This window comes from Formica exsecta, unplaced genomic scaffold, assembly GCF_003651465.1.
Source record: "Formica exsecta isolate Colony F162 unplaced genomic scaffold, ASM365146v1 scaffold116, whole genome shotgun sequence".
Classification (NCBI taxonomy): domain Eukaryota; kingdom Metazoa; phylum Arthropoda; class Insecta; order Hymenoptera; family Formicidae; genus Formica; species Formica exsecta.
The window spans coordinates 1,410,936-1,421,803 of record NW_021848499.1 but is presented as its reverse complement, the minus strand read 5'-3'; the positions used below and the strand labels follow the sequence as shown (position 1 = coordinate 1,421,803).

At 29.6% G+C, this 10,868-nt stretch overlaps 2 protein-coding genes across 4 annotated transcripts; both read left to right on the top strand.

The window, feature by feature from the left end:
- The first annotated feature begins 473 nt into the window (after positions 1-473).
- Positions 474-7,934, top strand: LOC115238971 (glutamate receptor ionotropic, delta-2). 3 transcript variants are annotated; one of them, XM_029813230.1, is made up of 9 exons: positions 1,837-1,909; positions 2,370-2,443; positions 5,048-5,224; positions 5,385-5,611; positions 5,690-5,799; positions 6,104-6,297; positions 6,479-6,584; positions 6,706-6,895; positions 7,048-7,934. In XM_029813230.1, the coding sequence occupies exons 1-9, from the start codon at positions 1,837-1,839 to the stop codon at positions 7,556-7,558; spliced, it is 1,662 nt and encodes a 553-aa protein (XP_029669090.1). In that variant the 3' UTR covers positions 7,559-7,934. The 3 variants fall into 3 exon arrangements, with proteins under 3 accessions (XP_029669097.1, XP_029669103.1, XP_029669090.1); XM_029813237.1 differs by lacking the exon at positions 6,706-6,895 and having other exon boundaries at positions 474-1,909; positions 7,184-7,934; XM_029813243.1 differs by lacking the exon at positions 6,706-6,895 and having other exon boundaries at positions 474-1,909; positions 7,048-7,362.
- Positions 7,935-9,415: 1,481 nt separating this feature from the next.
- Positions 9,416-10,795, top strand: LOC115239236 (neurophysin 1-like). Its single transcript, XM_029813650.1, has 3 exons — positions 9,416-9,595; positions 10,200-10,404; positions 10,583-10,795. Exons 1-3 carry the CDS (start codon positions 9,473-9,475, stop codon positions 10,699-10,701), a joined length of 447 nt encoding a protein of 148 aa, XP_029669510.1. The 5' UTR covers positions 9,416-9,472; the 3' UTR covers positions 10,702-10,795.
- The last annotated feature ends 73 nt before the right edge of the window (positions 10,796-10,868 follow it).

The window sequence follows — 10,868 nt, the reverse complement described above, 5'->3', positions numbered from 1 at the left end:
ATAGAAAAGGATATTCGAACAGTGTGCGATTAATGTAAAATGAAATAAAATTTGTGTAAAGTCTATCCGGAGCGTAAGCGAATATCCGTTTTTTATATCCGTATTATTTATTGATAGACTATTTATGCTATTCGTTTTGTGTCTCAATCCTGACACGTCGCTCGATCCTGTGACAGGAAACGCGGTGGTGCTTTTTGCTGCTGCGACTGCGAACGAGAGACAAATCAGGCGCTCCGGCGAGAGGAGCGGCGATATATAGTACTATATATATGTAGGAAACAGGAGATGTGATTTGTATATTGAGATGTACTTCAATTTAACGATGAACAATGAAAATCGTTCCCAAGAAGAATTGTTCTCTTTTTTTCCTCGATCACACCCACACCTCGTTTTATTTCCGTAACATTCAATAGAACAAGGATGATTAATCTCAATGATCTTAATTCTAGTCGGCGTTATACTTTTACACGCCGGAATATGTGCACGTCTTATTAATAATATCACTATTAATTTCCTCTGACAGATGATTCACACGATTATTTGCTTAATGTTACTAATGGTACGTATATTGATCGCATACACGTCTTCTAATGCAACCTTCATGACTGATATAATACACTTTCACGAGAACTTTACATCCCGTTTGCAAACATTAATCTTTCGATTTATCTCTGAAATATTATACATGCAAATGTCTCTCGCTCTGCTGCTAATTGCTTTATATTACTCTAATGTAAGTATTAGAAATATTGGGAAAAAATATTTATAACTATTGCTAATTATCTCTAAAATTCCTCTTCTATATGCAATAGATAGCTTGATAAGGAAATCTTCAAATAAAGAATGATTAATAAAAGAAGTAGATCTATATAAAATCATCTGTTTCGCTCTTATCGCCCGGAGATCGGATCAGATAAATTTTATATAGTTAGAAAGTTAAAGCACAAGACAACATTGCGATAGATATATGTATTATGTAAAATATTAGAGTACAACTTGCGTGACACATGAAAATGGTACACGTGTCTATTTGTCTCATCATATTTAATACTACCAATCAATCACTCATAATCATAGATACTGAAGAAACATCTATTCCTTTCTTTCTTATCCACATCTCGATGGATATTTATCTATTACTCACATACTAAAGATCTTGAGAGAAAGATATCTATTAATCAATTTCATATAAAAAGAGAAGATATATAGTCATATTTGACTATGTTGAAAAAAATCCAAAATGCATAATTTCAACAACAATAACAAATGTAACAATAATCTTGGAAAACATGGCATAGAATTATTAAATTTCCCTATTTGTCAAAATCATATAGATGCAAGATATAATTTCATCGATTACTACATCATTGAAAAGAAATAAATATACGTAAAAAAAGACTTGTACTCACCTGATTATCAATTATTATACCTGATTTTCACAATTAACGAAATCAAAGTAATGATGTAGATTTTGGTGAAAAAGAGCAATTCGTTAACCTCTGTAAACTAATAAAATCTCTGACAAGATAACTGCTTGGATGTGTTAGAGGGTTAACGGCGCCCGCGCGTATAGAACGTCGTCGTGGTTTTCTGTCAGGCCTTTTCCCCTCTTTAACGAACACCTTCAACAGTCGCGTGACACGCTGACATGAAACGGCTCGTCACTATATTGCTGTCGTTCGGGTCAGAATGACTAGACAAGTGTCAGTATCGATTCACCTGGCTGCTGGTTATGCCACATTATACAAAGCATTTCCGGTTATGGGAAATGCATGAGAAAATTTGCTGATCAAGTTATAAAATGAATAAAATGTAGTGCGGATACATCGTTGAAGAATGCACAACTTCCAACAGTTTTTACTTGACACATTTATATTCGCGACGTTTTGCCACAGCATCTACGGACAAAGTAAGCTTTTTGTTAATAAAATAATTATATTTAATTAATATTTGTTGAAATTTATATATATATATATAATTTATTTATTCTAATCTCTCATTAAAATGTTAAAGATATACACGTGAAAAAATAGATTAAATATATTTAAAAAGTAAAATGGTTAAAGCTTGACTAAAAGCTGGAAAGATACATTTCATGCAGTTCGACGTATCATTATCCTTAATTTTACAAATAAAAAGTTTTATAAGGATATCTTCTTATTTCAACAATAAATTATGATAAAATAAATATAATTAAATTCAGAATTTATTGTTTGTTTGAGTAATAATATTTTAACGTTAAAACTAAGAATTAAATATATTTAAAAAGTAAAATGGTTAAAGCTTGACTAAAAGCTGGAAAGACACATTTCATGCAGTTCGACGTATCATTATCCTTAATTTTACGAAAGTCAATATTATGTTTTCAGATGTTACGACGACTGACGAACAAAGCTCTATGGAACCAATAATACCTGCAGAAATGAAAATAACGTCATGGAATGTAAGTTTAATTGTTATAATTGTGTATGATTGAAAAAAGTCACATTTATAATAAAACATATTTAATTTTTGAGAAAAAAGAAAATGTGTGTGATTAATAACAAAATTCTTGCTCTTGGCATTGTTTACACATATTTCGTGATATATAGATAATTATATATATCGGAATCCGTATAATTAGAGTAATAAAGCTAATAATAAACAAATAAACTTTTGCTGTTTATTTTACGCGGAATCAAAATGATATTTAATTATATCAAAGGAAAGTAGCGTTTTTTGATATAAGAGACGAATAAAACGTCATTTGTATGCTTCGATAAAACTTATCAACGTTCTCCGAAAAAATTTATAAAATAGTGTCACACTTTCTGGTTTACTAACTAAAAAAATATTTAACTGCAATTTACTTTTACTCAGCGTATGTGGCAGTTATCCTGCCATATATCTAATTGTAAACTTTAATTTATACGCAAATTATTTTAATATACAAAACTTACATTATTGAAATCGAGAATTGATCAAAAATTGAATTAAATATTCTAATAATAATAATAATTCTAGTTACGAATTGGCAAGTGATTATCATTTTGATAATCCGAATATATTATATGTAAATGTATTATGGAATATCTTATTTTATTACGCTCTTTATACATGATGGCGCATTAAGTGCACATCTTTACGATTTCACTTTGTGATGCACGATAAGAATATGGCGCAAATGTCACAGTATGACATTTCCAACAGAAAAAATATATATTACGTCTTTATTGTACGATAAAAAAAATAGCCTATGCATTTCTTTTATGGTGATTATTCATGACTGCATTTATGTATTTGTTAAGTATAAGATTCTTATTAACTATACAATTAGTGATATTAAATTTATCTTCTTTAATATCTCTTCTCCACAATCTTGATTATTACAATATAGACAAATTAAAAAATAGAAATTAATTAAATAAACATTAATTAATTCTTTTTTAAATATTAATTTATGTCCACGCGCGTAAGTACTTTGCTTGTCAAAAAAAAGAATTACATTAAATAACTCCTTAATGTATTTTTTCAAAATCTTACTTATTATAATACGTATTGAGAAAATAAAAAGTAGATTAATCAGGTAAACATTAATTACTTCTTTTTCAAACTTTATTTAATGTCCACATACACATATCTCGCATATTAAAGAAAAATTATACTGAATAATATATACAAAAAACTACTTATGAAAAAAGTGCCTATCACTATGTCATATTTCAAGTGACAATCCGTCACATGATTTATTGATCACTGAAAAAATGTCCTACTTTTCTATATTGACGATGTGAAAAACCTAGAATTACAAAAACACGCGACATAAAATCGTCACCTTGCACGTGAATTCTATCCTCCAACATTGAGAGCTATTTCTGCCGTGGAAGCGCATCATTCTATGCTTTATTCCTTTATTGTAACTACATTATTGTTCTTTTAAGTAGTACGGTCATGCTAAATAATACATAAATCCGATAACGTTTAAAAGAAAATTAATTATAGCAGGTCAGAATATGGTGCAAAAAATGAGATACTTTAATTGTAAAAAAATCAAGGATAGATAATAATGATACCAATTACAATTACATAATTCTCATTTACCAACATCTTTTTTTTTTTTAATATGCGCGTTAGAATTTATCTACATCATATTCTTATAATTTAAAATTTTCTATGATGAAATGTTAACAGACAACAATATTTAGAATATTCAGTACACAAAAAGAATTAAAAAATAATTATTGCGCCAATTATATATATGAGGCTAGTTTTAAAGATAATCTAAGTCATTTTTTGAAAATTTGAAAATTTTATTTCTGTTGAGTATTGAATATATTTAAGTTTCTAATTTCTCTAAAAGTCTCATATAGTCAGAAGTTGAATAGTACTTTCCCGATGGCATCGCGTGTTTTGCGTGTCGTGGTAAACAAAGAGCGCTAATCGAGTAACTAAGCATGCTATTAGAACTGTTATATTACGTGGGTATCGTGGCTAGTAATAAGGTTTGCCGGGGAAAAAGATATTCATGAATGTGTATTTTCCGACATGTCGCGCATTTTGTAATCTTCATGGCACTTATATTAACGTGTTCGTGCAAGTCGATATCGAACGTTAAAACATGTACAAACATTTAAGCTAGAATATATGCAATTAATCGTGCACGGAACGATCATGACATTGTAATAACAAACGTGCAAAGATAATAATTAAAATAACGTTCAGAGCGTCTAAGCACCATTGTGGGATTTGATAACAATATCATATGTAATGGTGTAGGAGAGTATACACGCTAAATAATCAATCCTTGAGCGCAATTTTCCCCTACCTTTTTATGATAATATTTGATAATACATGAGATAATATTAGACAATAATAAAAGATAATTACGACTCTTATATAAAATAACAAATATTATATTTAACATTCGTTAAATTTTAGCTTGTAGAATTTTGAAAAATTTTTATCTTTATTTTTAATGTTAAATATAACCATTGTTATACATTTTATAAGAATCGCAATTTTATATTTATCCTAAGCTACGTAATATCGATTGCGACAATTGTTATAGGACATGCCGTTTTCGGGATTAGTGCAAGAGAATGGAACGTGGGTGGGAAAAGGTTACGCGTTTTACTTGCTTGAACTGCTTAGTTCCAAATTAAATTTCTCATATACTATTATACCGCCTAAGCAGCAGATACTAGGCAATGGTCGAAGTGGAATACTAGGTTTACTCTACGAAAAGGTAAGGTACTCTTTGTCATAATTGATTAGGGAATTATTCTTAACTATCTTCTCCATGCATAATCAAATGTAAATTAAATTTCCGTTAATAAAATTAATTGAATGAACAATATTAACATCTAAATTGTCGAAAATATAAATATCGTTTCCTATTCGAACAGAAAGTGGACATGGCGGTGGCTTTTTTACCTATTTTGCCGGAATTACGGAAGTATTGCACATTCAGCACAGCTTTGGACCAAAGCGAGATGACAGTGTTGATGAAACGACCTCAAGAATCGGCAACCGGTTCAGGACTGCTCGCACCATTCGACACAACTGTTTGGTTATTGGTACTCACTGCGGTGCTTTTCGTAGGACCCGTAATCTACATTTTTGCCAAGTTTAGGTTCGTCAAGAGTTATGAAGAACAAGCAAAAAAATGTATTTTGACACAACTATCCTTAATATTATCAATATTTTTTAGAGCGAAGTTATGGAAAAACCCTGATTCTGAGAATTATGGCTTGTTTGCTTGCGTATGGTTTGTGTACAGTTCCTTGTTGAAACAAGGAACGAATGTAATTGCGACTACAGGTATGCGACTACTATGCGCATTTAAATAAAAAGATCTTAATTACTACGTCATTTGTATGTATCTGTATTCTCTTAGGAGTTATTACTCATTTGCGTGCACGGCAATTCTATTTTATAATGTTAATGTGCATTTGCACACATTCGTCGCTTAACTCTTGTATAGTTTTTATACGGTTATTATCAGCATATATTACATTTTCATAATAACATAAAACCGATAAATATAGTGTAATAATCATATATATTCTTTTCTTACATTATATTATTATCTTATGTTATCAAAATAAATCCATGCTGATTACAGACTCGACGCGAATTCTTTTCGCCACATGGTGGTTATTCATCTTAATACTGACGTCCTTTTATACGGCGAATCTTACTGCGTTCCTCACGAAACCACAGTTTACCTTGCCGATCAACAACTTGGAGGATATAGTGCGCAAAGGTTACCAATGGGTCACTTACAAAGGACGCACTATTGATTTCCTACTTCATCATGTAAGTCTTTTTGCATATTTGTATCTAATATTCATAATCAATAATATAACGTTACGCTTTTTTTTGCGATTTAAAACTGATAGAATTTGCTACGAGCATTTTTCTGTTACAGCATATAACTAGTGAAATATTCTTTAAACATATAGTTAGCTAAACGTTTTTATATCTTAAATATTTTCAGCGTGTTACGGACGATTTGAGTTTGTTAAACACTGTACAATGGAAAGGCTACTATATTACATCGTATGAGTATCCGGTTAAATCCATTTTCAACGCTGTAGAGAAGAGTAAGTATCGACGATTGCGCTAGATTTCGAAGTATGCGTTAATATTAGTAATAGTATATACTAGTAATAGTAATTTAATAGTAGTACTAAATAGAAGTATAATATATGTGTTAACCTGTAGACAGATTGTTTCTCGGGGACACTCATTACCTCCAAAGCTTAATATTCGCGAATTACATTAACAAAACGCGCAAACATATGTTACATCAGGAAAGATGTACATACGTCATTATGCCCGGTACGATCCTCGTTACCAGTAGAGCATTCGCCTTTCCTTTAAATTCTACCTTGGAGAAACTATTCAATGAAGAGTAAGCATCGAATTTTCATGTTGGAAAATTTATACAAACTTCTTGATCTGGTCAAATAATTCGTATAATTTAACACAAATTTATTGAAATATTTTTTTTTTAAACAATGTGATTCAATTAATGCCTCTCAATGAATAAAACATATATTTTAGATTAATGGCTTTAGTGGAAGCTGGTATAATAAAGCGTGAAAAACAGATGAATCTACCACTAGCGCAAACATGCCCATTGGATCTTCGGTCCAACGAAAGACAACTGTCATTTTCCGATCTGTCTCTGACTTTCAAGGTAGTGGCCGCTGGTTATATAATCGCGACGATAATCTTCATCTTCGAATGGACGATAAACACTTATAAACGACGGAAAAGGACTGGTAGATGGTGCGTTCACACGCTCTGCTGTAGGTGGAAACGAAAATCGAAGGAATCTGTGACCCCGCAATTGGTGTACACTATGAAGAATAATTTGCTCGACAAACGGACCAACTTGCAAAAAATAAGTCCGCGACCGCTGCATCAGGATATTCCGATATACGATCTCGTTCCAGGAAAGAAACATAATATTAACGGGCGCGATTATTACATCGTGATGGATCGCTATGGTGATCAAAGATTAATACCCATTCGCACGCCATCCGCGTTTCTGTTTCAATACACGGCATAACAGAGAGGAACGACTTATATATTATATAACTACTATACCATAGGAAATTAATTGTAAAGTTTATTACAGAATTCGGAAATTTTAATCATACAAGTGTCAAGCTTCATATGTTAAAAATTATACAGTCTTCTCCCGCTCAACATCTAATAATTTATTACATTATTCCAAATAATATATCAAAGATATCCCATTTTATCTAAACAATCGAAAGTGCAACATTTCACAAAAATGGGTTTTTTAATCTTATTTTTGATCATAAAATTTGCATAAAGAGCATTAGAGAATAAATCTGGCATTAGATTCTAGAATCAAGCTCGATTTGTATTATGCTTATTGTAATTATGTTATAGACACGATTATAAAAAGCGATCAATGTTTATAGAATGATTTTTATTATTGTATAAAGCAATAATAAAGAAAAAATGGCTTGTAAAGAAAATTAATTTACGATGATTATATATAAAAAAAAAAAGATGGAAGAAAAAAATAAATAACGTAGCCTTTAAATACTCTTTTTTCTTTTATGTTTCTTTTAGTAATATAAAATGTTTGTATTGTATATTAATTTAATTTACTTAATTAGTGGCATTGATTTAATCAAGCAATAAAAAAATATAAAATAAATTTGTTTAAATATTAATGAATTTATATATTGGAAGGGCAATATTGTAACATGCTTTAAAATCTTTCACTAATTTATGTAAAATATTTTTCTAAAAGATATAAGTTTCTCTGTTTTCTATTCTTCTAAAAGAAAGCAATAAAAATGTATAGCCAACGTATAAATAGACCATTGCAATTACTTGCAACACGAGATAACAAAAAATGTTTTGAGAATACTAATATACTTATCACTCACTGGTATTGAATTTTCGCAAATTTCATCGAATTTCTGCGACGGCCACCATACGTCTAAACATCAGCCAGTATCTGTAAGTAAATAAATAATAATATAAGTTACAATCAAAGCAAGCAAAATTTTAAGAATATCAACAAAAATACATGTCGATTAGAACGTACTTGAATCAAGAAAAATTAAATCAATAAATTATTTATTTTAAATTATATTAAGAAACAAGCCCAATTTCGTAAATCTGAAAAAATGTTACATCAGAGAATTGCATTAGTCTAGATTCTAGATCACGCTCGCACAACTGTTAAAGCAACAAATGTTGCGATAGATGTTGCATTCCACTTGGTATTACAAATATTTTATATCATTTGATTTTGATCAAAATAAAAAGAACAAACATTTTTTTTTATAATTGCTGAAACGCTTTCGAAGCATTTGTAACGTTAAGCGCAACGTATCCATCGTCTGCATCTGATCGCTACATTGTATGCGCTATTTTATACACGGTTTATTTTGAGATTTATGAGAAAATTAAACTTTCTCATTCACTTAATTATATTATTAAATTAATTTTTTAACGTAAGAGACTTTGGAACTTTGACGATACGTTTTCTTGCTTGCTCTTTACTCGTTCTCGCTCTCGCTTTCGATGACATCAGAGACCTTTTTACTTCTATAATAATTTATCTATAATATTTAAAAATCTTATGTAATAAAAACTAAAATATTTATTTTTTACTTCAGAAAATAATTTTTTCTAATTTATTTCACATTTATTTTTCATCCAAATTTTATTGTATAAGAAAAGAGAGGTAGAAGGTATAGCTTCCGCAACAAAGAATAGCATTATGTTAGATATTTATTCTTCTTGCATAGAGACAGAATTTCCATAATCTTTAGAGTGCTGTATTAAGAATGGCAATATCTCCAAAAATACTCTACAAGAATTTTAAATACGAAGATTCAATGATATAAATAACCGACGGAGCTCTTCGAGCACAGCAGTATTTTTCCGATCGTTGGTACACTATCTCGTGCAATATCGTCAGAATTTCCTCAGGATGCTAAAGCAGTTTATCATTTTTGCGAGTCTGATTTTCCTGAGTTACGCTTGTTTAATTACAAATTGTCCACGTGGTGGAAAAAGGAGTGATATTGCGCCTTTTTCGAGAACTACGCGAAAAGTAAATATGTATATGTTCAATATGTACTTTGAAAACAAATATATAATAAATATATCAAAAATAAATGTATATAATTAATATAAAATTAAAATTTGTTTATACTCTTTACACATTTATTCATATATTTGTGATTGATAACAATTATTGTAGAGTTACACATCTAACTTTAGTGTTAATTGATAAAATCTAATATATTGACAATCTTCAAACCAAAGAATTTAAGAATAATTAATGAAATCCACAGAATTATTAGAAATAAATATATTGCAGAACTTTAAAAAAACAAAGAATTACTTATAAAGTAAACAGAAAAGTAATACTAAGATCAAAATGTTGAATCACATATAGATAGAAAATTATATATATGCTTCATATCATTTGCTCTCTATTCTCATATCTACATATGATAAGATATATAGAATAAGATAAGAATTTTAATGTATTGATTTTTTTATTTCCTATTCCTTTCTTATTTTTTAAAGTATTTATTTATATAAATATCCGAATTCTATGAGTATTTTTATCATTTATATACATATAAATATATAATACAATATACAATCCTGTTTTTTAATCAAATTATTATAATATTCCTTAAATATAGTGTCGCTCATGTGGTCCCAACCTTATGGGTCAATGCTTCGGACCTCGCATTTGCTGCGGTCCCAGTATCGGCTGCTTTATAGGAACACCTGAAACATACCGTTGCAAAAAGGAAAACCTATACACTAGACCCTGTATCGCTGGATACGCAATGTGTCGTGGAAATACAGCGCGATGTGCTACGAACGGTATTTGCTGCTCGCAAGGTTGGCATAAAGTAAAAATTAAACTTTAAAGAAAATAATTATATTTTTCAAAATTTATATATTGTATAGATAAAGAATATTTGTATAGATAAAGAATATTTGTATAATTATATAGTATGCGTGTAAATATCTCCTATAATATACATATATTTAATTATATATATTATTTTCTGTTTAGAATCCTGCTATATAGATACATCGTGCAAAATTGTTGATGTTGCCAATGATCGCGAAGTCGATACTGATTTGTATGTGATACTCTCAGGCAATGAAGACTCTAGTGAAATACTTCAATAATGTAAAATTTCATAGTTTTCGCTTACCACTTTGATGTTTCAATTCATATAAAAATATAATTATATTGTACTAATAATATGACACATATAATAAAAAGAATTAATTAAAGAAATTAGAATTATTAATTATATACCTGCAAACAGAGATTTTTTTGTTTTCTTTTGCAT

Bases quoted from the DNA above. Each gene is read 5' to 3' on its own strand.
- LOC115238971 (XM_029813230.1), top strand. From the start codon at position 1,837: ATGCACAACTTCCAACAGTTTTTACTTGACACATTTATATTCGCGACG. The intron at 5,225-5,384 runs GTAAGGTACTCT...CTATTCGAACAG, and splicing joins TAGGTTTACTCTACGAAAAG to AAAGTGGACATGGCGGTGGC. The intron at 6,585-6,705 runs GTAAGTATCGAC...GTTAACCTGTAG, and splicing joins TTTCAACGCTGTAGAGAAGA to ACAGATTGTTTCTCGGGGAC.
- LOC115239236 (XM_029813650.1), top strand. From the start codon at position 9,473: ATGCTAAAGCAGTTTATCATTTTTGCGAGTCTGATTTTCCTGAGTTAC. The intron at 9,596-10,199 runs GTAAATATGTAT...CCTTAAATATAG, and splicing joins TTTCGAGAACTACGCGAAAA to TGTCGCTCATGTGGTCCCAA. The intron at 10,405-10,582 runs GTTGGCATAAAG...TTTTCTGTTTAG, and splicing joins CGGTATTTGCTGCTCGCAAG to AATCCTGCTATATAGATACA.